At 41.7% G+C, this 26,436-nt stretch overlaps 1 protein-coding gene across 9 annotated transcripts in view; it reads right to left on the bottom strand.

Moving 5' to 3' along the window:
• Positions 1–26,436, bottom strand: part of DVL1 (dishevelled segment polarity protein 1) — a 69,812-nt gene that overhangs the window by 10,010 nt on the left and 33,366 nt on the right. For 4 of the 9 annotated variants that reach the window (XM_030463854.1, XM_030463857.1, XM_030463858.1 and 1 more), the window contains 10 exons: positions 24,382–24,503; positions 20,996–21,108; positions 13,036–13,210; positions 11,535–11,673; positions 7,258–7,351; positions 6,200–6,269; positions 5,305–5,444; positions 4,909–4,985; positions 4,367–4,434; positions 3,113–3,262 (listed from right to left, as the gene is read on the bottom strand). In XM_030463854.1, coding sequence (XP_030319714.1) covers positions 3,113–3,262; positions 4,367–4,434; positions 4,909–4,985; positions 5,305–5,444; positions 6,200–6,269; positions 7,258–7,351; positions 11,535–11,673; positions 13,036–13,210; positions 20,996–21,108; positions 24,382–24,503 — 1,148 coding nt within the window. The remainder of the gene's footprint in view (positions 1–3,112; positions 3,263–4,366; positions 4,435–4,908; positions 4,986–5,304; positions 5,445–6,199; positions 6,270–7,257; positions 7,352–11,534; positions 11,674–13,035; positions 13,211–20,995; positions 21,109–24,381; positions 24,504–26,436) is intronic. The other 5 variants (XM_030463856.1, XM_030463862.1, XM_030463855.1 and 2 more) reach the window with 4 other exon arrangements.

The raw sequence follows: 26,436 nt of genomic DNA, 5'->3' as shown, positions 1-26,436 counted from the left end.
AACACTACCAGCCTCCTTGAAATCAGTTGCTGGGCAGACCTCAATCACCCTGTCTGTACACAATATGAATAAATTCTTTGGATACAGCACCCAGTCCTCCTTCCCACTCCCATCTTCTCAGCCCTAGGAAACTCATGTCAAGCATGTGTGTCCTGTGTCTGAAGTTCAGACCCTTCTCCAGCAGGAATTCAGAAGCCTCCCTCCCCTCCCTCCCCCCAGCTCCCCATATCACCCACCTTTCCAAAGCACAAGGGAACCAATTTTTTCCTTTTCCAGCAACCCAAAATTTTGAGAAAAGGTACAACAGGCATGAAACAATGAAAACTGGAAATGCTTCTTTCAATACATGCACTGCTAATATGCAAGAAAATACCTCAGACCATCTTTGCATGCAGTTGCAATATTTACACAGTTTGAATAATCACTCAAATTCTGCTTTTGCTTCAAGTTAGTTTGGTTAGTGGCAAAAAGCAACATGTCTTTTTTTGGGGAAAAAACAATGAACATCAAATCAATAATCAAGGAAAGTACATGGGTAGCAATAAATAGCATTTTTTTGGAGGCCTGTGATCTTCATGTGAAGAACAACACTGCCCAAATGATCATCAATATTGTCTGAGCCTGCCAGTTGCTGTACAAATACAAAAAATTCTAACATGCACCTCAAATGCCCCAGCTTTGGTCTGGACTCAATCAGCTGCAGCCTGACCTAACCACCTGTACCAGATCTACCCCAAGGTTCTTTCTCAGAGATTTGGTTACTGGTTTGGAATGGCATCTTTTCCCATTAGCAGATCCTGGTAATAAAAGAGGTGTATGGTCCAGGAAAACAAAGTCCTACCACATAGAATACCACCACGGGCTTGTGTCCTTATTTGAGTAAGAAGTACACATCTGTCCAAACACAAAGGCTCCAGGAACTTAAGCAGTACCTCAGGCTGAACACTATTAAGTAGAAATAGTTTGAAGTCTCAATTCAAAATCCTCTGACGTCCATGCAAGAGAAAAAGAGAACTTTCCAACAGTGTCAGTGAACTGCATTTTGAAACAGCAAGACTTTCAAGAAACACTGAAACACTTGGGAGTTATTCTTAGGGAATGGGACAGCACTGCTTTGCAGAAAGGGGTCCTGCTGTGAGAGAACAGAGGCTGGAAAAATCTCCCTTTAGGAGAGTAACCAAGGAGCAGAGCTTGCACTGACTGAGGCAGAGAGTCCACCACTCACAAACCACTGTGAGAGAATATTCTCCTGCCTCAGCCAGAACAAGATCCTTTTAAAAGCAATGATCACTATTCATTGTGTTGGGGGCATTGTAGGACTGAGCTGAAGGAGCATTAAGCAGAAGATCACAATAAAGGTCAGGGGTACTCTGCATTTTCTTGCATTCAGGAAAGGAAACATTTTAAGTCACTGGCATAGAAATGAGAAGCTGTCTCCAGAAACATGGTTCTGCTCCCAAATAACCTTTATTTTAGAAGTATGATTGAGAGGACGCCTGCGTTCTGCACTTCCCAATCACAACACTCTATGTCAAGGCACACGATACATGAATAATTCAAGTGGAACGTGGAGTAACAGACTCTTGTTTGACAGCAATCAGCAGATACATTTGATTTCAGCAATCTTTAGCACCTGTAAGGCTGAAAAAACATCTCAAGATAAAGCAGTCATCAGGTAAGTGGTTCACTTGCTTTCTACTGCAGGTGTATTTCCCTTTCAGTGGTTCTGCCCCTGAATGAAGAGGCACTGAGCTACTACACCTACAGAAAGGATAACTGCCCTTTCAGTCCAAGGTGAGGTGTGATTTCCAGGCAGAAACCTATGTAGTCTGATGGGACTTAACTGGTCCCTGCAAGAGCAACTTTCCTCCCTCAGCCATGCATTTGTCCAAGGAAGAATCTGTCACTAATCACCAACACCACGTTGGTCTTTAAAGTCTTTCAGGTGTTGTTTTCTGTGTTGGTTTTGTTTGTTTGTTTTTAATGGTATCCTCCCTTTCTTTCTGGAAAAATCTTACAAAAAGTCCCTCAGTCATAAATTTAGTCTCCAGATCTGTCACACACTTTATCACCCCTTGTTAAACATGTATTTATCTTTCAATGAATGCACACTGAGGCAGGATTGTTCCACAAAGGAGATAATCTCCTCAGAACTTTAAAGCCACTTCAAGATTTCTATGTGTTTATAAACAAACACAACAAATCTCCTTCCTACAAATAACCAAAACTGACATGCAGGTTGCATCTCTAGAAAAATTCTTCCATATTATATGGCAGGAAACAAACTCATAATAATGAAGTGTAGAGCACCTCAAAACTTTCATGGCAAGTAAACAGAAGTGCTTTCTTCACTTTCTTCAACTAGGACTTTGGGGAACAGTGTTCTTGAAGACCATGTTCCTTATTTGTTTTGCCTTATTGCCATGTATTTAAAACCAAATGCTAGCTTTTATCCCATGCTTACATCAGAAAGCAAGAGAAGAGTAAAAGAAAAGCAGATTTTATATTCTTTGATGAAAAATTTCCAAAATAAGGAACCAAGACATGGTTACATGGGTAAGACTAGTTTAGGGACTGCCACGGACAGGCAGTCCAGGAAAGAACAGTGAACTCTAGTGGTAACTTCACATGGGACATTAAATTTATTTTTTCCTTCTTTAATAAATTCTAAAACAGTATAAAAGAAAGCTATGTGAGTATCAGTGGAAGAATTCCTAAATGCTACACTACCATCATTACCCATGACATCTCTCTGAAGTCAGCTATTTACATCTATTAAACACCAGTCAAATGCAAGGGAGGAAGTTCTCATGTTCACCTGAGGGGATCAAGTTGGAGGCCTGCCTTGTCATTTTTAAAAAGGACCAGAAACCACTCTACCTTACCAGTAGAGTGAACCCTGGCAAAACACCATTGCATTAACTTCTGACCTCTGGAATAAAACCCTTTTATGCTGCCCAAAAGAATGACAAATTTAAAGAAAGCATTCAAGAGTTCTGTGGCAGCTGTCGGTTTCATCGTGCTTGTGGCTGGGGTCGGTTTTGGGCACAGCTCTGCACTGCTGGCCCCGAGCAGAAGACACCTGCCCTGGGCTGGCCACAGTGTGACTTACTTTCCGAATCAGGAATTGAGCTTGTTAGTGAGGAGCTGGTAGATGTGGTGATGCTCATGGAGGGGCTCATACCGTAACGGGGGTACGCTCCCGTCATGGCTGTGGTATGAGAGATCCACGCTGCTGGGTCAATTGGCCTCACTGGTTCAGCTGTAAAACACAAAAGAAAGAGAGAAAAAGAGAAATGGAATTAGATTTGTAATAAACACTACGACTTAAAAGTAAGAAGGAAGTTGTCTGGGGTGCACAAGCCTCATAGGAAACAACCATGGTACTTGTGGTCCCATAACTGCAGTAGAAGTGAAATGTTTCCACCTGGAGGAAAGAAGCTTCCAGTCCAGTAGCAATACCTTCTACTACTGTTCCACACAGTGACAGAGATGCTCACTTTGCTGTGATATGAAGTACTACCAGATGCTTTGCCCCAGCTGCCAGGATCAGTTCTCCCTAATTCCAACCATCTTGGATCCAAAGTAACCACTCAGACAGAAGGTGAATCTTCTGCTGAAGGTGAATCAGAACAGGAACTCTAGAGCTGTGTTTGCAGGGATGAGGCACCATGGCACTCCTCTGTCAGTGTTTTCAGCAGATCTGAAAGGTGTGATTTGTGGGATTTTTCTTTTGATTGTGCTGGTTTTCCTAAGGACTTCCCTGAGTTAAGTCCCACAGTCTGCATGAGTCTATTGCAATCATTTTGACAGACAATGCCATCCTCATCTCAGAAGGGCTGGTAACAACCTGGTTTCAGTATCATAAGCAGAGCACCAGTAGGAGGAAGCTGTGTTTGTCACATAAGCACAGATCTTTTATCACTATTGAAAAGCTAATTAATCCATAAGTTTTAAAATTAAATAATCTTCAAGTGTTTATGTATATTAAATAATGTTGCTGCCTCAAAATTTAAAAAATCCTCAATTTAAACTCTTTCCAAGAAGTGTACATGTGTCAAAACAGCTTTCTAACACTGAGGTATCATTATCCTCCTAACCTTCTATCAAATGAAAGGTTAACAAAATGAAGCTATAGCCACCAAAGGTTAAGAGCTTGATTCAAAGCCATGTGAATCAATCACTGGAGTCTCATAAAGAATATCTTAAAACCCTGCCTCCTGAAACAAAAAGCAAACACACACCACAACCAAACTGAAAAATACCAAACATGCAGAGAGCGGAAATCTCTCTGTTAAAGGCTGAAAACTTTCTAAAGCTTGAAGGCTCCACAGGGACCCAACAAAGAGCAGAAACATGTACTCACCCCTTGGGATGGTGAAGTAACTCCTGGGAGTAGGGTCCCAGCACTTGGCTACTGTTAGGCTGATAGGTCTAGGAAGAAAGAAAGCAAGTAAAGGTGACTCTTAGCTCTGTCTGCAGCAGCTGTAACTGCTAAAAACAAAAACAGTTTCAAAACTGCTTTGAAACAAATTTATTCCTATGCAACAGTTGTCAAGTGCATTCAGAGAATGCTTTTGAGATGCTTGTTGAAGTATTTTCAGAATAAAGTAGTATTTCTTGTTTTGTAAAGAAAATGCATTATTGGTGAAATCTGTCAAAAGATCAGCTCTTGAGATACTCAAACACTCATCCTATAAACAGCCCAGGCAACTCCCAGTTCATGCTGGTTTTGGCAGGTACGCTGGAACCAGCCTCACCTACTCATCACTAACACTGAGGAGGTAAGAGTTGAGATCAGCAGTCACACCAATCGCTTCCTGAGATGAAAATGTTGATTTCTCTGAGGTTTGCTCAGTGCCAATAACTGCAGAAAATAAGTGGCAAAAGATTTGGTAATAAGCTCACCCTGGTTTGGAGACAATTTCCCGTAAAACCCGTACTGCATCATCATTGCTCATGTTCTCAAAATTGACATCATTCACCTGAAACGTAGCAAAAAGCAGAGGTCAGGCTTTGCAACAGGAAAGCTCAAGACATTTTAATTATCTGTTTCCAAATTTCTTTGCCTTGTAACTCTTCCCACTCCTTTCAGCAGCTGCAGAAAAACTGCTTCTTAGAGCACATCAACTCTTCAGCAGAGTTCACGAAGAGTCAGAGATGCAAATGCTAGTTTTGTGACAAATTTCTCCCAGTAGGAATGAATTCTCTTAACTGGTTACCAAGCCCATGGATCTGGTGAGCTGACTGAGGTGAGCCACCAAAGTAGAAGCCAGCAGCACATATTTGTGGACATGGACCAACCTGCAGAAGCATGTCTCCTGGTTCAATCCTGCCATCTGCTGCCACAGCCCCTCCTTTCATAATGGAGCCAATGTAAATGCCACCATCACCCCGGTCATTGCTCTGTCCTACAATGCTGATTCCCAGGAAGTTATACTTCTCTGCACAGATAGAAAGTGGAGGGGGGGGGAGCAAAAGCAAACAAAGTGATTGGAATGATAGTGATGAGCTAACAGCAGGCTACTACAAGTCCTGGAAAAGCAGTTCTCTCAACACATCTGCTGGGCTACGTTTGATTTTTAATTACCTCAGGTTACCCTAATAGCCTATGTCTGGCTGGCACGTTCAGGGAAACCCTGCTGAAGACATTTTTTCACACCAGACACTGAAAAGTTACATTAAAAAAAAAAACAGCAAGAGAAAGGGCATTGAAAAGACATGTCTACACCTAGAAATTAGGCATCCCACTAACATAAGGCAATGTTCTTCCACACGTCAGAATGGCAGGAAGAATTTGGTGCTACTGCAAGGTGCTGAATTGGCAGGCCTGCACATTTCTAGCTGGCTAAACAATGAAATGCATGAGCAGCAGAACTGCAAACCTCCAGTGCCTTTCTATTCTTGCTCCTAACAATGTCTGACCCCTAGACATAAGAGCAAAACGCCATATCCTGGAGTTCCAGCTCCTGACCAGGGCTTTTTGGGAAGAACACTGATTTGTCTATGCAAATGGCTCAGAACCACCTGGTACCCGAATCCAGGCACAGTCAGCAGAGCAGCAGCTCTCTGCTACCATTCCCTTTAGGCATCCTTTCAAATTGAGAAACTTTCTACTGGCTCTAAAAGCTGACACCATGACAAAATATCTCTGTACCACTTGAAATTCATCATAATAAACCATAGGTTAACATCTTACCCATGTTGAGTGTGACAGTGATGATATTTAGGGACATGGTAGAATCAGTGATGCTGCTGAACGAAGATGACTGCAAAATACAACAGAAAATTCTCATGGTTTTAAATGGCTCAGACTAAGACAATAAAAATAACTACTGAAGATTAATTAATTGGGAACTAATTAACAGGTTTCCATTTAGAAGGCATTCAGGAGGCCACTGTGGCCTCCTCAAAATTATTCTTCATTTAGAATTTCTAAGGAAAAAAAAAACTGGAACACAATCTGCACTTTCTCCCAGGAACTGTTTACAAAACACACAGAGCAAGGTCCTATGTTGAGGTTTCTCAATTGAACTTCACGTTGAATCATTTCTGCCTCCTGACCCCAGGACTGACAGACAACCATTTAAATGCTAGAGTGCTCAGCGTAGTGTGAATTATTAACCACAGCTCCTCCCTGAAGAGAGGAGTGAACACCACATGATCCTTCAGGAAGTCAGCAGACACACCCCAGCCTCCACAATGAAATACAAATGAGCTTATCAAATATTTTCTAGAACATTACTCCAGTTCTTGTGTGCACACTCAGTCTTTGATCTGTGAGGACTGATATTTATAAAACGAAACAGTTACTTCAAGAAGTGTGGCATTTGGACCATCCTCATTCAGCAACCATTGGACTGTCACACAAAAGGGCAAGAGAGAAGATTTGTTATTTCCAATAAACAGAGATTTCTCCTCAGAAGATTTTGGCCATCAGATGTCTAACACCACAGATACCTCTTGCCCACATCAGCCAGTAGCATAATGGAGGTTCTCCTGCAGGGGCTGGCCTCGAAAGAGACAAGAGATATGACCACTTAACAGTAAAAGGAGAGAGGGAGAGGAGAAAGAGTCCTGACCCTACTGTGCAGAACTCCACAGGTGTGGGATTTAGACCAGAATAGACTAGTGCCAAAGGGAGCCTTTCCAATGAAGTCAACAGGGCACAGATTTGCTCTGGATCCCTTCTTAATTGACACAGTACACTCAAAATTCACAATTCACCTCCCTGGCAAATTCTGCTGCCAACCTTACCCTGTCAATCTGCCGCATCCTTTGTTTCCTCCTCCTGCGTTTATGCTTCCGTATGAGCCGGGATGAAGTACTCTGCTCTGTGGAGCTACTCAACCTGAGGGAAATTGAAAGGAAATGTCAGCTCTGGAAAGCTGAGCCATTTGCATTTCTCTGCACCTTGCCAAAAAAAAAAAAAAAAAAAAAAGGCTGATTCCTACAAATGCAGAAGAGAATAAATTGTGCAGATGCCATCAGCCAGCTTACAACTTACTGAACTTACTGTCCCCAGCTGCTACTCAGTCCCAGAGTGAGTACTTCAGTATCTCAGCCCCTGACTGGGAACACAGAGAGGGTACCAGCTAACCTACAGTATGGATCAAAGAGTATGAACATTACAGAAGATGGAGCTGCTCAGAGGGTGTGAATCTCTTGACATTCTTTTTGAGTTGACAAAACTATTTCAGGCATGCTAACCTCACACACTCCTTTTTCCCCTCCCAGTAAGGCAAGTTAATTTAAGGAGACAAGAGGTGATGTTTTCAAAAGAGATCAAAAATTTGATAATTCTCCATCTGTGGAAGCAGCTCCCAGCACCTGGTTTTCTGAGGCTTTGCTTTTTCAATGGGAAAAATAAAAACTAATGAAGCAAAAGACTTCTCTGCATGAACACAAGTCAAGCCACAAGATAGTTTCAAAGACTAGGAGAGATGAAGTGCCTTTCCTGCATTAGAGTATGAATTCAGTGTTCCAGTCTGCAAGCAAACAGGCTTCATTTCTTGTTACAGACAACAGATGAGGGTGTGCAAGCCCTGCTCTCTCTCATGACGAGGAGAGACTTTCCACTAGTTTTGAAGACAGCTGAGCTAGTCCCTAACAGAAAGGACAAAACCTTAAATTTTTATCCATCCTTTTGACTACTATAAACACACTTCAAAGCCATTCACAGCATGCAGGCAATTGATTTTCATTGTTTACACAAGTGTTTTATAGCTTTATCCAGTGTGCATCACTTAAGGAGTATGCAGCACTTCCTGTCACCAACTTTTTTTACAATGGCATCCCCTCATGGTTATTGTGGATAAAGAAATTCATTAGATTCATAAACAGAGTTTCATTTCTTCAGATTCCCATTACTATGTCCCTGAAAGGGGTAATGCCTTCAGCTAACACTGCCTGTCATTGCAATCTTTATTTACCTGTTCTGTATAGAAAAACAGAAGAAAATGCTACTTATTACACTGGAGGAACCCTAAATGCCCAGCTTGCTCAGCTCCTGTTTTTTCATCCCTTCTTGGGGGAAGCTGGTTAATGACTTAAACATGAGCTTATTAAGGCAACTTAAGTAGAAGGCAAGAAGCTTGTTTCAGCAAGACTCCCACAATCTATGAAAACAGATATGTAAACATCAGACTTCAGTCTCCACCCTTTCTGAAAAAGAGGTGAACTCTGTATCTGTTTTCATGAAGCTCTGGTAAACTCCATCATCTCTCCTTCTAATTTCTTTTAAATCCATAGCCTTAACATATCCCTGCTGAATCACTCACAAACACTGCACTTCTCAAACTCTAGGAGTATCTGGATGATAAATAGCAGCTCAGACATTTTCTACTGAAAATGTTATTATTTTGGTCTCTGAAGTATCCTCAGAAATGAGTCAATGTTATTACAATTTGATGAGCAAAACAAGATGGCATATTTGAGCTTTTGGGAAAAACAAAGTGCAAATATGAAAATTACATCTGGAATCATGATTACCAATTTCCTGCACTAACTACTGGCCAAAGATCTGACTGCACTTGTAACAAAAAAGCCAACAAATCCCACAGAAGAAATTTTTTAAAAGAATAATGATTTGTCCCCCCTACGTTCCCCAAAGTAAGATAGAAAGTTAGGAATTTGTTAAAGAAAGGTTATCCATATAGTTAAAAAAGAACTCACGTTAATTTCTTAAATGAGAAATAAACATAGTATTTTTTTTTGCAGTGAATTAATTGAGTTACATTGAACTGAGAATAGTAATTACTGACAAGAATCCTACAGCTACAGATGTCATATCTGCTGGACCTTTATTTGCTTCACAGAAGACAGAAACAAGACTTTTACTGTAAAGTTTACCATGACATTTCTGCATCAATCTGTACTGGAAATACCAACTCTAAAGTTCAACACTTCAAAACCAAAGGAAACAAACTATTAACTCACACTACTTGAAAAGTTCTATACTGCCCTGTAGTACTTGCCAACACATTAATTTACTGAAACTAAAGATTATTCTTTAACTAAATACAACACAACTTCTCAGACTGGAAATGAAACAATTCTGCTGCACTACTGCAAGTTAAAATAAAATAAACCAATGACAAATAAAAGCAAAAAACCATCCTCAATCTTACAACCTCTTCACTTCCAAGACAGGAACACCCTTTGCATCTGCTGTTTTCTCTCAGTGACCTCCTCCATGTACAATCTCCTTTACAACATAGGTTCTGACAGCAGAATACACCAGCTGTTATTAAACACACTTACCCCTTCAACCTCTTTTTGCCCAGGCTGCTGTCTCCAGCAGATCTGGAGCATGCTTGATTTCCTATTTGTCTGTGTTTGCCTCTGAAGACAACTTCTCCCTGCCAGCACAATCTCCCATCTGCTTGAGAACATCATCCCCAGAACACAACAGCATACCTTGGAGCATTCCATCTAGTTGTTCTTCCTGACTAGCTGGCCTGGCAGCTATTCTGTGTGCCAAAAGCTTCTGCCCCAGCCTAGAAAGAAAAAGGCCTACACAGCACCTTCCAAGAGTCTCTTCTCAGGTCAGACGCAGGAAGCTTTGCTTTATTAATAGAGAAAGATTTATCTGGGTCCACAGCATAATGTGCTTCTGTGGCCACCCTGACTGTGTTAATTCTGCTCTACTGCATATCTTGCTGCAATGGATTAATACATTTACAAGAAATAAAACCAGCTGTTGTTTTTGTGGGCTTGAAGGAGGGTTAGAAGCCCTAAAGGCCTTGGGAAGGCATGGAGTACACTTAGGTTAACTACTGATCTTGTCAGCTCTTTATGCCTGTGAATGTTCAGGTCAACTACAAAGCATCCAGAAGTCTAATTTTCTGTATCTCCAGGTGTTGGCAACTTCATTGGAAATGCAAAATAAGTTCTTGAAACTAATTCAGGACCAAATTTTAAATGTTTATTCCAACCTGTTGGAAACAGGCTTTAAACAGAATTTGAAGGAACTGCTGGTCTTCAACAGGTTTTTAAGCTATGACTAATTGCAAGACCAAACAGATCCACTAAATTCAATATGCTATGTGAGCTGTTTGTAAACAGAGCAAATATTTAGTATCTCCAGGAATAGCTGTTCTTTGCTGTTTCCATTCTACCTAAAATTTAAGAATATCATGCTGCATGTTATTTGTTTTAGCTTCAGATCTCTCTGAACCACCAGAGATCTGTAACAGGTTTCACAGCTCATTGGATGAACAACAGCTCCAGAGACAGTGTACAGAGAATGCTGTCATTGCCAGCAGGAGAGCAAAGAATATTAATTTTGATTGAGATTACATCTTTAAAAAGAGGTATTTTGATTTCATGAAATTAATTGGCTTACAAAACTTTTATGGAACAACAAAAATAGAGATTTACAAGGATGGCTTGAAATTTAAAGGTTTTTTTTTCAAAAAGCAAGGAATAATTCACATTCTCAGTCTACATAAAAAGAAAATATAATTAATAAGTCAAATACATGGCATCACAGCCTGCCTTTGCAATAGTATTAGCTTTGATGAATTCCTTTACTTCTCATAGGTCTCAGACTGCAATTACATAGGAATTCCTTTACAACTGAGCTTTAGTGAAGTACATGCTTATTAGAACCTATGCTGAAGGTATTTTGTTGCAATATTCACACCAGTTCTTTATAAGTAGGTAGAGAGTTGCTCATTGCTTTGATCTTAAAATGTGATCATTCTTGCTATTAAAAGGAGAGAATATGAACAGAGTTTCTCTTAATTGGAACAGTCACTACAGACAGCTTGGACAGCAACCTGAGTAACTTTGGTTTATAGATAGCATGATATTCCTGGAGACTTATCAGTGTTCAAATTGTAAGTAGCAGGGGGAAGAAAAATAAAATAAAGAAACAGAAATAGAGAAGACATAAGCCTTCTCATCAAGAAGATATAAACCTTCTCATCTGACCTGTCAGCAGGTTTCAAAAAAGCCCAGAAATACAGTCAAGTGGCTGGTAAACAGATGCAGGCAGGATTAACAGTTCAGTCACTACGCAAATGCCCTACCTGCTTGTGTTGTCATCATCATCAGAGTCAATGAAACTGCTTGATTCCAGCTCACTGCTCATCATGGTAGAAGAGCTGTCATAACCAGGAGGATGCTCACGGTGCCTGTCCAGTTTCGGGTGCCCATTGATCCGAGGGACTGTAAGAACAAAATACATGGAGTATCACAAAGCAAAGAGGAAGAGCACAGAAGTGACACTGTGAGTAGCATACAGTCACACTGGAAGCTGCAGAGAGCTCTGCAGGAGGATCCTTATGCCAAAACAAAGCTCTTTGCAGAACCTGATCTCATTCAACAGCTGGAGAGCTTACTGCCCTGGCTGGCCCGCCTGCTGACCTACCTTTTTTTCCTAACTTTTTCATTTGTCTACAGCTCAATTCATGGGCAAGCCATAAACAGACCAAGGCAGAAGTGGCAGGCATGAACAAGTACCATAATGGCATTAGAACATCAATTAGAAAGGCCATGAGAAGTTGATGTTAATAGGAAAGTACATATGAAGATTTTGGAAAAGCAGCAAACTGAATTTCAGCCGGGTATGAATAGGTCTATCAGCACACAAAACATTAAACAACATTCTTTGACAAATTCTATTAGTACCTTGCCTATAAAACCTCCTTTCACTCATCTGTGCTACGTGTTCCTGTCCCCAGTGCTACAGCACCCGGTCTGGGCAGTTCAGCTATAATAAAGTCACACTGTCACACATGCATAAGATGCTTCAGAACAATTTTTTGTTAATCTCTGTCTGTGCAAATGTTGTCAGACACACAAACAGTCCTGTGGATAATCCCCTCAGTAAGAATGCCATTTATTTGAAGGTACCAGTGATTCATCTTTTTCTGGATGCATTTTATAGATTCCCCTCTGCAAAGCAAATTCCTCTGCCTGCTTCCTTTCAGGGACCTCTCATTAGCACATGCATAATCTGTAAGTGCTCCATTTTGTCAAGAAAGTTCCTTTCCCTGAAACAAGAAAGGCTCAGTTTGATAAGGCACCTGGTCAAGAAATAAACACAACAGGCTTCAAAGACAAACTGATATTTTAAAAGACACTCTCCCAACTCACAACTCCCTCCCAGGTCCAAGAGATCTGCCTCTTCAATTACAGAGTAGAAAACCTTCATAAAGGAGGAATGTCTGCAGTCAGAATTACATGTGAAACTGTGTAATACTTCTGATATTTCTTTGTGCCTGAGGAACATGGGTGTAATTATTTTTGCCCATAAAAATGTTTAGGAGGTTTGTTAGAAGGTGAGAAACATATAAGACCTCAGGGATTGACTGCTGTCCTCTAGGAACTGCCTCAAAGTCACAGGCTTGTGGTGTTAAAAAAACCATGAAGCTTATCAAGTTTCAAGTTCAGGCCTCTGCCTTTAGATCCATGGTACATTGTCTCATTTCTACACCGTTCCCCTGAACAAAACAAAACAAAAAAAAAAGAAAAGAAAAGGGCACTGACTGCTTAGCAACTTCAGTTGAAATGAATGTTAATACCTACAGTGATACACGCGGGGCTGTGCTTCTGGATAGCATCGGACTGGTTCCAATGGCCTCAGCAGGTGGTGACACCACTTGGGACAATATCTCCTACTGGGAGTGGGTCTCAGAGGGGACCGCTGCTGTGAGTGGAGCTCCTGTTGCCTCTCCTGCTGTGGCTGGCTCCTACCAAAACACTTCAAAAACGTGGGAGTGACCATTTCCCTGCCCACACTGTGCCCACTTAAGGAAATCCCCAGCGTGCTCTGTGACTATCACTGTCCAAGTCCAACAAACAGATCCAGATGTCCAAGGAGCTTGTCCAAGAAGTTATTTTTCATGCACAGTGTAAGAGGAAAAAAAGAGCCAGTTCAGGGCTCCTCCCAGGACACTGGAAAATTAAATTCCTGAAGACTCAAAGATTATGAAATATATATATATATGTGTGTGTATATATATATATATGAATGCTCTTCCTCCATAACATAGTCCCAAGGAAAGCTGTGCCCAAGAGGCAGCACATGGGGTAAGCAGTGTATCTTGAAGGACTGGGAAAATAGAACAAAAATCATTTGCATTGACTTTGCCATTTGCCACTCTGCCATTGCCACAACACACTTGGTAACCACGTCTGCTGGACACAAGTCACTCTTTTTCCCTAATCAGTTCTGAAAACCCAGATCCTTTCATAGCCACATTTTTAATGGGATCCTGTATATGACAGAGCTCTCTTTATCCCAATAAACCACACATAAGCAGACCTCTGGAATTGGCATAATTTTAGACTTTAGAATATAGCCAGGTAGGATATAGTTGAATTAATCTTCTTTCCCCAGGTTTCTCCCCTTCAGCCACACAGAAAGACCCTGACCCTCCCTCTCATCACAACACACTCTCCTGCCTCAGGCCCCCCCAGTTTTCTGCTACCTCGCAGCCCCAACACAGCCTGGGAACCCAAGGACAGCACCCACAGCCTGGCCCCCTGCTCACCCCACCAACACCCTGCCAAGCAACCCCAGGACCCCTGTGTTCTCCCCCCTGGAGGGTGGCTCCTGTTAGCAGCTGGGGCAGCTCCTGTCAGCTCTATGTCCCGTTACCTCAGCTCTATGTCCCACGTTATCTCAGCTCTATGTCCCACGTTATCTCAGCTCTATGTCCCACGTTATCTCAGCTCTATGTCCTGTGTTTCCTCAGCTCTATGTCCCGTGTTACCTCAGTTTTATGTCCCACGTTACCTCAGCTCTATGTCCCGTGTTACCTCAGCTCTATGTCCCGTTACCTCAGCTCTATGTCCCACGTTACCTCAGCTCTGTCCCGTTACCTCAGCTCTATGTCCCGTGTTACCTCAGCTCCATATCCCGTGTTACCTCAGCTCTACGTCCCTCAGCTCTACACAGCCACTGACCTCCAGCTCTGCCATGGAGACTGGAAACTGCTGACAGAAAACCCTCCCTCAGTGAGTGAATGCCCTCAGGGGGTGGGCAAGCTTCAGCTACTCCCTGAATAACTCGGGACAAATTAGTGGAAGTTGGGCTGTCCTTGAAAATAAACAACCTAGAAAGGTCAGTCCTGCTGACAGGGGATCTGGGGTTGCAGTGTCCTGTTCCAGCAGACAAAGGAAACACAAAGCATGTGGTTTAGGGTTGTGTTGCAGGTTCAGGAGACCCATAAGTGAACAAAAACTCCTTCTAATGAGGAAGGAAAGCACATTCAGCACATGTAAAGCACTGCCATGGCAGTTAGATTACAGCAGTGTCATACACAGCTGAGATGGCAAGACACAGATTTATGTGGTATTTACGTGGTCTTGAATACTTCACAAGTATTAGCTACGAAGAAAGTGAAAGGCAGAGAGAAGTGGAGATGGATGAATGATGGCAATAATGTATGTATCTTTTTCTGTCTGCCCTGACTCAATCCAACATGATTTTGCTGCCTGCAGCAGGACTGCACCTGGAATGCTTCGGTCAGATCCTAACACCTCATCAGCAGGAATTTGTTGGCACTTTTAAGCCCATTCCAAACAGCCAAAACAATTCCAGAACAGTTACAGAAGGAAGTGGAAAAGGCCCAGTATCTAAATGCAGTTTCCCTCCCTTTTCCTCTTTAGCTTTTCTGTAGTGGCTTATTAAATATAAATATATCATTATTTTGTTACTATAATAATTAAATATATAGATTACACAAAGATATATTTTTAAGACTTCTGAGTAGCAATGTGCTGGCCACTGAGTAAATTAAAACTTCAATTTATGCTTCTCCTATCATTCAATTAAAAAACAAAAATGGAAGGGAATTGATTTTTGATCACTGTAAAAGGTGTTTCCTTAAAAGCCAGTGCACAGCTGGATTCAGCTGGAGCTGGAATGGGTAAACAGATGTGAGACAAATAAAAGGGCTTTTTTGCAGATCTGAGGAGGCACTGATAGCTTAGAGCAACTCCAGTATTTCTAGATATTCCAACCAAAATACCTCTGGTTTATATAAACTAGATCAGAAGAGCTCACTATACTAACAGTACAACCTGTTTGTTTTTTCCCTTTTCCTTTTTTCCAGCGATCTATTCCCTGGTTATTAAATTTTAAATTATTAAACAGAAAGACTTCACATGTTCCCTTGTTTGGACTATACACAGCTACAACAGATAACAGTAGTGTTACCAGTATGCAAACACACTTCAATTTTAACAATGTTTTGTACCTCACAAACAGCACACAGGTAGCCTTGAGTTCATAGGACAGGTTAAGGTGGGAATTTAAATCCGTAAGTTTTTTTGTAAGCTCTATACCCAAATTAAAATCCCCTTTCCTAGGTTTTTCTAATTTAGCCAACATCGCTTGGGGTGCGAGGGTCCGGAACCACTACTGTAATTCAGTGAGTACCTTCACAAACCATGATTATAAGGATTATATTCATAAAACACTCCCAGATATCCAAGTCTTCAGTCTAAACAAGAATCATTTTGTGCTCTGGTTCAGTGCCTGTCCCATTAATGACCTGGGACTTTCTGCCTGACCCTCTGCTCCTGTTTCTTCATTAGAGGATGACAGAGTTCATTGAGACTGTCTGACAAAAGCCCTTCAATGTGTGACAGAGATTAGAATAAAGCATAGCCTAGGAGGTTAAAATATGTCCTCCTTGACTTTTATCAACAGCAGAGTAGGCCCTGCCTGAGGGACAAAAGCACATCAAAGTCCTAAATCAAACAGGCCTTGAAAGCAGAAAAGAATAGAGCAGCATCTGTGTGACGAAGCTGTAAAGAGGTTCTGTGACACTGCAGAGAGCAGAAGTGACAGGGTCTCAGGAACAAGTCATAGCCAAGCTCCCAGTTAAGAGAAAAAAACACAAAGCTTCCAATCCTCATAAATGCAAAAAGTTTTTACCAATTAATCACAGAAATATGTTACTGCTTTTTCAATGAAGACTTGTAACACACCTCTGCAGAGGCTCGGATATGAAGTAGGGAAGAACAACTATATTGTCCACTCCTGCTTTATGCTTGTACCCATCTGCTATATCCCTACACCTTGTCTTGCCTTGTTTTTGAAGTTCTTTGAAGCCCTGAAAACCTTAATTGTTCTGCAGTACTACCAGAGAAAGGCTTCTAGCCATTGTCACAGAACAGACTACAACCAGGAACCCAGGTCCCGCTCTCAAGCCTGCCAGTGTCCCATGCATGGCCATCTGGTCACTTCAAAACTTGAGGGGCTCCCCAAGTCCCTGACAGTTGTTTATATATGACAGAGTCTTGAAAGTCTCAGCAATAATTGCTAAGAACTGAATTTTCAGCTACTACTGTTCAAGTTCCCATTGCAATTGTTTGTACTCACAGCCTTTTTTGTTCAGATTCCTTGGCACACACTATGGTAAAGAAGATATGTACTGCAGCAACAACTGGAAATCTGCCACAGCTCCTCTTCTCAAACATTTGGGTCTCTCCAAGCATGCCCACACTGAGAGCTTCTCAAAGCACAGGTCATTATCCAGCATTTCTCAGCTGGATGCACAATAGTTAAGTTCACCCCACAGCAAACTCAGTGTCAAAACACTGGTGTCAACACTTGACATCTGCAGACTTATCAGAAACAGAGCAGCAGCTATCAAACATTCTCCAATGCCAAAGGAAACTTCTCCCTTAATTACCTCCCTAATTAGAGCTTCCATAGTCCCCTATCCCATTCCTCTCCTGCAAACTGAGGTGGGAGCATTGTTCTAGGCAGCAAGGGGTCCTATGGACATGTGCCAGGCAGACCTCCCACATTTCTAATTAAGATCCTCACTCTACTTTCAATTAATAGGACTTTGACAACTTTCCAAAGGAACAAGGACTTTCGTTGTTTTAAGAGTGCAAGTGGAGCTCTGACATACTGACAGCTCAACTCTTTCAGACTAATTTTATATGAAGCTAATGCCAGGGACAGATTTGCTACTAATTAGTGTGAAAGGTGATCAGGAAAAGACACATTCCCCAATTTATACAAAAGCCTCTCTAAAAAATAGTAATATAAAAAAATTTTCTGCACGTAGCCTCCACAATATAATTCATCATTATATACATACACACACACACTTACACACAGAAAGGAACTTAGCTGACAGGACTCCTCTTTCTCAGCTTGTTCACTTTATTACCTTTACTAAGAACACAACAGCAATATCTGAGTGAAACTTCTTTCCATTTGAACTCCTGGAAAGTGTTTAAAGCATGAGAATAATGTAAATTTAAACGTAGGTAATTCCCTGGAGAAAAATCACATCTCTGCATGTTGATCATTATTTCTCCAGCTTTACTGAGCACCTGTGGGTGACAATTAGCATGTGCTCGGCATATACAGCATCATGGGCTGTATTCTGGACCATGAGCAGCCAATGCTCTACTAAAATTTACTGAAAAGGAATGCAGTAAAACAAAAAGTTAGAGATCCTATAAACAAGAGCTCCTTGTACAGGTAACAGCTTGGCACACACATAAGCAAAGCTCTAGCACAGGAATGACACAAGTGTCATTTTCCTTTAGACTTCACACAGCTGTAAATCAGATCCAGGAGCTAAGTCTGGAAAGCAGAGAGAATCCCTGATATAGTAAATCACAGGCTCCCTGCTGCAAAATCCTTTTGCATTTTCAGCAAGAGGTGTGAAAACTCTATCAGGTTCTCAGGTATGTCCCACACCTTCTGGCCTCAGTATGCCAGCAATCTTTATAATGGCCTCTGCATGTATGTCTGTAGTTGCTCATCAACAATTCAGCAGAAACAGCTTTTCTATGATGAGTAATCCTTGCAGGATTAAGTACAGCATACAGGCTAGGATTTGTGAACAATTCACCCATGATTCCACATTTTTAATTATCAGTCACCAGAGAATCTGGTTAGTTTACCATCACCTTGACTCTCCACATCAAAACCAAATGCCTCTGTAAGAAACCCACTGCATGCCTGCAAGCACAGGCTGACAGTTTTTCCAGCCCACTGTATCAACTGGATGATTATAAATAATAATTTCCAACTCTGAAAATCTACTGTCAAAATCCTTCTTCTAAAAATTTCACTTGTACCACCAGAAAGCAATCTGTGATTTGTGCAAAAAGATCTTTATTTTACTGCCCTTCCCTGCAGTACTGCCCTTCCCCATTTACTTATCTTCCCTGCCCTGGGGTTTTCAGGGAGAACCTCCCTCTGTTGAACCTCTCAGTTCCACAGGGATCAGGAACAGGGTAGTTATCTTGCTTAATCTGTACAGGTTTTAGAACAATGTGTCTACACCTATGCAATTCCCAAGTGGCTCATTTGCACCTTTACTCACTTCACCTTGTTTGAAAGGAAGGCCATAATACAGCTTTCCCTTGTGAATGAGTACTACTCATGGTCAGGGTGGGTAATTCTTTGTCATTCACTTTACACCAATAAAGAGCTCAAACAATTACAAACACTCTGTGGGTCCCTGTTATTGTACACCTTGGTGAGCTGGCAGCACTGAACCTATGTTTTGGCTGTTCTGGATAGTAACACCTGAGGAACCAAACCATGAGTAACGTAGCATGCCAGTGAAGATCTCTCATGCTGCACCTCTGTCAACTACTAGAGCTGTAATTTTGGTACTATTTAAACAAGCCTCTACAGGACAAGATCAAACAAACTAACTGCATTTCCCTCTGCAGAGAAAGGAGGATTTACCCCTGTTTCATAATGACAAGTGAGTGCATAGCTTCTGTCCCTGAAATAGTTGTGAACCAGGTGTCACAACCTTGCTGTCCTTCCTCCACCCTTCTATGACGGTTCCCCCACTTTACACCCAACTGTGCTTCAGACAAGAGAATATGAAGACTTGAGACAGGAACAAAGCTGCTAGTGTTATGGAGAGGACTTAAAAGCCTTCTCCAGGGTAAGGGTGTTTCACTTTGCAACTTTTTCTAGTGGCAGCTGAGGATCTAGTGCTGAACTGTGCAATTTGGAGGCATGCTTCCACCTGAAATTCATACACTACTGGTTTGGATTTTTTAAATAAAATATTATGACCACAGAAACAGTATGGCTATTAAATGACACATTTCATGAGACCAAAATGATACAGCAGTTGTCCTTCCTTTCTGCACATTAACAAAACTCACCTCTTGTTCACATGCACAGCCTGCTGCAGGTAGGAGGCCTAAATTGTACTGAGTACAGGCAATATTTGCATTACTGAGTGACATGTTATTCCCTGAGCACAACTTAGACTGGCAGAGGAAGGAGGAAATTCTATCCCATTTCTACCTCCAGGAAAAAGTATGAACTGGTTTCAGAACACTCTGAAGCTTCTGCCTTCTCCTGTGCTCAAACAACACCACACCAAGAACTCAGGTCCTACACCAACAGCAATCAGATCTCTTGCCACCAGCTCACGTCCATGGCCAAACATGTACTGACATTAGTTCAAACTAATTTTAAAAACAAATCACCTTTTAACATTTTTCCTTTAACAAGTTTTTAAGATAATACTGTTAGAAGATTCTGCTTGGTTCTGTGATTTCACAAAGGAATCTGCAGCCAGGATCATACAAAGACAGCTCTCTGCTCCTCCCACTGAGTCATTTTCATTCTCTCTGAGTCAGTTACAAGTTGGAAGGGTTAAATGAAAATAAAGACACCTGCTTCTAACCCACAGAAAATATATGACTTCTGGTTTTCTAACTGGAGGCAACTACTTTACTGGGTGGAGCTGTCAATAAAGCCTGGGATGACATCTCTTGATCCCAAGTATTCCATACTCTGGACTATATTAAACTCTATGGGTGGCATCAATTCATGCTTACCTAAGCCAGGAAATTCTTCTCTGGCAATGAATGAAAAAAAAAAAAAAAAAATCAAGCTTACTTTGATGTACAGACTACAGGCAAGAGATGAAGTTCTGTAGTTTATGTGTGAACTTTGGGTGCACTTATGTATAGAAAAAGATCTTCAGAGCCAATGAGCTGTGGTTATACCAACATAAAATGCTACTGCTGATCCAAGCCTAGGGGAGACCAACAGAAATGATTTCAGAGGATTTTGGCTCGGATCCTGTAACGTTAAAATATTTTGACTCTCAAACTGTCTACACTGCAAAGCCTCAGCACATCACACAGATAGCATGCTCTGGTTTTAAATGAGCAAAGTTGAATCGCAGAGGCAGCCTAGCCATAAGAGTCCAGAGCTCAGCATTGAGTGTCATTATTTCTCTCCAAACCAATCATTTTCTAATACTACAAAAAGGTCTGTGTCTCATCAAAAAGCAACTCCCTGCCACTTTACTGCAGGTTGTCCAGTCCTCTTAGAAAATGCTGCACTTCAAAGAGTTTCAAAGCAATCATCAAATTATTCCCTTAAAATAATAACAGTCCCTGAAACACACAGGAATGTAGACACACTTCTCTTCTGTTCATGCAGAAGTAGTTGTTACTTTGAAAAATTATCAGAAAAATGTTGTTTCTAAATGAAAAGAGGGAAAAATAAGACAGGACTCACCATCCTCATGCCCTTCTCTATTTCTCCGTCGATGTCTGTCTCGACGGTGGCTGATAACTGACTCTGTTCCTGTTTCATTATCCAGGCCATCTCGGCTGCTGGCAGCATTTGGGCTGTTAAAGAACAAGCAGGAAGAAACAGTGGAGTCATCTCCTTTTTTTTTCTCTTTTTTTTTTTTTGGGTTTTTTTTCTTTCTGTTAAAACAGTTGCAATCACCAGCATGTTGGTTTGGAAACCAGAAAAAGGTTCCACAGATAAGCTCAGTCTTGCTGTGAGATGTATCACATGGCACTGGAAAAGCTGCTACAAGGCTGTTGCTTGACATTTCCCTAGGAAAAAATCCTCCTGATGGGCTAAGAAAAAGGCAGCATTTTAGCATGTGCAGAGATGTTCACTAACTACAGGACAGCTTTACATGCCAAGACACTTGTAAAGGACTATGGATTTCAGCACAGTCATGAGAGCCTTAACATCACAAATTTGCAGCATGCCTGCCAAACACAAAAGCAAACAGACAACACTGGCTTTTGGAAGAACAGAACTTGTTGCCTCTAATGCTTAGCTCAGCCTCCAAACACCCCAAATTCCTGCATGTCTCTCAAATCCTCCCATGTTTATCCTGATGAAGGAATATACACAAATATCTATGAGCTCCTCCAGTAATGCCAGCAGATGGCATGCTCAATCAGGGGTTTATTCTCAAGCCTGTGAACTGAGTTGCCTTTTCCACAATATCCCAGTATACACATACATTTTTGTTAAACCAAACCCAGTGTTTCAGCTCATTTCCTTCAGTGCTTGTTCACCCCCAAACAGTTGGGTTTTTTTCCTGCCAATAACCTGACCTAGATATACAGCATGCTGACAGCCAAAGGGCAGAAGCTACAGCTCACTGTGGCCACTTTTACCATGGAGCAATGACCTTAAAGGTTGAAGTCTTGCAAGTCCCAGCAAAGCTCAAAATAATTGAGTGCATGTCTGTGAAATGTACAAAAAAAACCCCAAGTCCTTTCCTCATGCTCTCAACAGTTTGAAAGCTGCACAGGTATGTCAGCACAATATTAACCTAGTGAGCCCCAGTGAAGGATCATTATGAGCTTTGGGTAAAAACCATAAAGATCTTGATGATGATCTGAGTGCCCAAATTTCTTCCACTCTGCAACTGAGGGCTCTGCTGGGAGTCACTTTCTCACTATTACAATTAGCCAGAACAAAAGGTTTCAAAGTGGGAGCACAGAATTAATCTCCAACAAACAGCAATGACAGCTCCAAGCACAGAGGAAGGGCCTTTTCTCTGTTCATATAAATCAGCCTGGCCTTCACCTCTCATTCCAGCAGACAAGTCAAGTCAGCTAACCAAGAGCACTGCCAATTAAACGACCAACAATGGAACCAAGTAATCCCACTACCTTCTGTGGAAGCCAGACCCAGAACTGGTCTGTGCTGCAGGCACATCTGTACAGTGTTACCTTTAAGAGGACTGCTGAAAAGCCTTCTACACACCCACCCACTTTCTTCTAACAATGTACTTTTAGCAAAAAAACATTTGGCTGCACATTTTAAGCACTGAAGCCACAAAAATTCAAGTAGGTCTTGAGATGTTGTCACAAGTAAGTTTCTATTTCGTGTTTCAGTCCAGGACAACTGAAAACGGAAGGGTAGCAGTTTCCTAAGGTCACCTGGAGGCTCTCAGACATCTCGGCAGCACCATCTAGTGACTGCTGGCACTGCCCACTGCTACACCCACCTACAAAATTTGGTTTACACCCTAGCACAGGTGTAAAAAACCTGGCTTGTTTCCTCTCTCACTGCTGAGTAAATTAAATTTAATCCTATTTTAGGCACATATACCTAAGAGCTGTGTAAGAAAGGTAGCTCAAGGGTTCAAACTGTGACACATGGTACTTCCTGCTGACCTGGCTGCTTCATCTATTTCTTTTATTCCTCCATTTGCACGATTATCCTGATGGGTCCCTTCCAGCTCAGAATATTCTGTGACTATGATTATACAACCTTGCTTGGATGGGGCTTCTAGGATAAATAAATAAGGGCCCAATCAACACTGAAAAAGGAAGACAGGAGATAACAGACTTCTGGTAGTTTGAGCAGCATTTAAAAATCTCAGGCATTTAGGAACCAAGCAAAGCACACTGACAGAAGGGTTGCTGCGAAGGTTACAGCATTACACCACTGACCTCTTAAATGGAAATACAATTTGAGAAGACAGTATGGCTGAACCACACCAAAATCACAAGAAATAGCATTTTTAGAAGGATTTCCACATTTGCTTTGTCACCTGAAGATACCATCACCTGCAGTACTGTGCTGGCTGACAGCAGGAAGACACAGATCAGCTTTTTAGCACACTGTGGAGGAGAGCAGGTGCATCAGCTTCAGTCCCATTGGTCTGAGCACACCCAGTCATCAGCAATGAGCAGTTCCACCAACACTGAATTATGATTAATTCACAATGTCATTATTTTTTTAAACAAAGTTTGATCATGCAGCTATTACACATAGGTACAGGTCAGGGAGACAAAGAACATTTGAGTCTGCACTCACCCAGACTTCCCTCAGCCAAAACACAGCAATTCCTGAACGCATGAGGGCACTAAAGCCCTTGCAAGACACAGTGTCAGGCAGGGTTAGTATTTCCCAAGATTTCTTGTACCCTCTAGAAGACATTTATCTGTGAGGGACTCATCCACAACACTGAGGGCTCTTCAAGGCAATACACACCACAGAAAGCAGTGGAAACACACGACACCAGGCAAATCAAGACCACGCTTCCTTCTCCAAACACGTTAAGGTCACAGCTAGAACCAGGTCCTGCTTTAAATCCTCTCTGTGTAAATTCTTCCCTGAAAAGGAAGGTTTTCTCAGGATACACCTTGGCTCTGCACACCTAACAGGAAAGAACAAGGCTCCCATGAACTGGGATGACTCTCAGCCTGGCCATATGCAGCCCCAGCTGGTGGCCCCTGCATGCACATATAGGTGGCATCAGTCCATATGTAGACTTTTGCTCTTGCTATCAGTGCTCTGCTGGCTCTATACACTGCATCATTACACATAACATCCTAATAAAATGTTGTCAGTCATATACCATGAGAAGCATTTTGGGCTCTCTCACTATTGAACTCTTCCACAGTGAGTTTCAAAATAATTCTATGATTAGACATGTAGGATATGTAATTCATTCTAACAATAACAGAGTTTTTAACTCCCATCTCCCTTTTAATTCCTCAGTTCTATTGAGTGTATTAATTGTTATTACAATAAATATCTGGTTTGAAGCAACAGGGAGCAATGTGGGGAAGAAACAGGCAGAAATTGCATTTTTTTTTAATTAAAAAATATATATATATTAAAAAAAGACAACTTACTGGAATGATGGAGGGCGGGAGTCTCCAATGCCTCCTGTTCTCTCGATGGGTGGTGGAAGGTCCGTGTGGCTCTCGGTGCACTGGGAGCCAGTGTCAGAGTGGGAGCTTTCAGCCAGGACCAGCTGTCAACAGAAAGAAGAGAATTCCCCATGCTTGTACAGGTTTCTGCACTCTTGCACAAGGTGTTCAGACACTGCCAGATCTCAAGGAAACCAGAGGAGAGGTCATGCTCAGTGTCTGGTTGCTCGGATTCCTGCCAAACTTTCATAAAATCAGGTTGCATTTCACCTGAACATGAAAAGATCATCAGTTAGGATTGGCACAAAATTCCTGCAAGCAGCAAGAAACTTTTCCCATCTCAGAACAAACAAGCACACTGGGCAGAGTGCAGTTTTTGTTGGGACTCATCATTCCAGCATACTCAGACTGTCCCAAGGACACAAGCTGTCAGCACCCCCTGAAAAAATCCACGTGCAATGTGAGACTGAATACACTGCACTCAAAACTGAAATGGTTCTTCCATGACAAACATTAAAAAAAAAAAGCTGAAAGTTAACAGTAGGACACCCCATACATGATAGAGCTTCTTATACAAATAGCTTCAAACCCCCTGAAAACTCACAGTCTGCTCTGGATCTATCACCATGTGTCAGAGCTGCTGCCATCTCTGTCAAGATTCTAAATTCAAACCAAAATCCCCAAATCTCAACAGCCATAAGGTTTAGAAGGAGGAGGACCAGGCTCCTGATGGTAAGCAGACCTGTGGTTCAAGTGTGCCCATTTTCTCTCTTAATCTCTTAAGGCAGAGCTGCTGAAGAGAAAAGTCATTTTCAATCACGCCATGGAAACCAGGACATGCAGTGTGTGCTCTTCAGTAATTCATAATGACCTGAAAAACTTTTATAATAAAACTACACTATTGTAACTATCACCTTCAAAACTCCTCTGACACTGCCATTTACATTCAGGGAAGCTGGAGACACCTGGAAGCCTGTCACCCAGGGCAGAAGGAAAGGCTGCAGAGCACCCACCACCCAGCGCTCACATGGAAAGAGGGAACTGAGGATTTGCTGCAATGATCAATCTTCTCATTACCAACACCAAGCATCTACATACAGCCTGGTGCATTTGGGAATTGTGATATATTCCAGCCCTGATGAAAAGCAGGATGTAAATTCTTCATCTGACAGCAATAATACACTATGCATTAGCAGAAATAGCCTTTCCTATTTCTTACCTACCAGGCTACCATCTACTCTTCTGTATTTTGTGTACCCCTATGAAATGTAACATTATTTAAAATCTTACTGGTGCTGGAAAAAGCTCCTGGCTGAAATATGCACCCAGGAATGAGCAGAGTGCTTCCTTTCTCTACCAACAAATCAGTACATCTTTTACAAGAAAATCAGCATTTGTGCCTTGGTTTCCTAACCCAGAAAGGCAGGATACGACTAAATCTGCACGACTGAGATTGAACAGGAGGTTTTACAACCCTTCTGAAAGCAAATTCAGACTTTGCACATCCTGATCTGGTTCCATACTGCCCTTTTCAATGTTTTTGCAAGAATACGGGGGACAAAAATCCTCACCTAATTGGAAGGGAAGCTAAAAATGGTTCAGATCTTTCAGCAGCCCTCACCACACACACCACTTTCCGGACACTGTCAACAGAAGCTAGACTTGACCTAGTGACCTAGAGGTGAAAAGGTTTATAACCTATTACCAACCCGCTGAGACAGCCAACCACTTTGCTGAGTCTCTTTAAAGAATATGATTATAAGGTCTTGAAATAAATGCTCAAGATTATTCCACTTGACAAAGAGGCAACAGGGTCTCAGCTTCCCTCTAATTTTAGCTGTGGAAGAACTAGACCTATGTAAGAGATTCCAACCAGAACTGGTTAATTTATCAAGGACTAATTCTAATATCATCATCAGATGGATGTTAAGTGCTAAAGAGAGGATGGAGAAGGAGAGGGAACAGGAAATGAGGGGACTGGTGTTCAGGATGCAGTACACTGCTCTTGAGAGCACACACCATGAATAAGAGAAGGCA

The sequence above is a fragment of the Calypte anna genome, chromosome 21 (assembly GCF_003957555.1).
Source record: "Calypte anna isolate BGI_N300 chromosome 21, bCalAnn1_v1.p, whole genome shotgun sequence".
Classification (NCBI taxonomy): Eukaryota; Metazoa; Chordata; class Aves; order Apodiformes; family Trochilidae; genus Calypte; species Calypte anna.
Note: the sequence above shows the minus strand (reverse complement) of the source record. Positions and strands in the feature narration are given on the sequence as shown.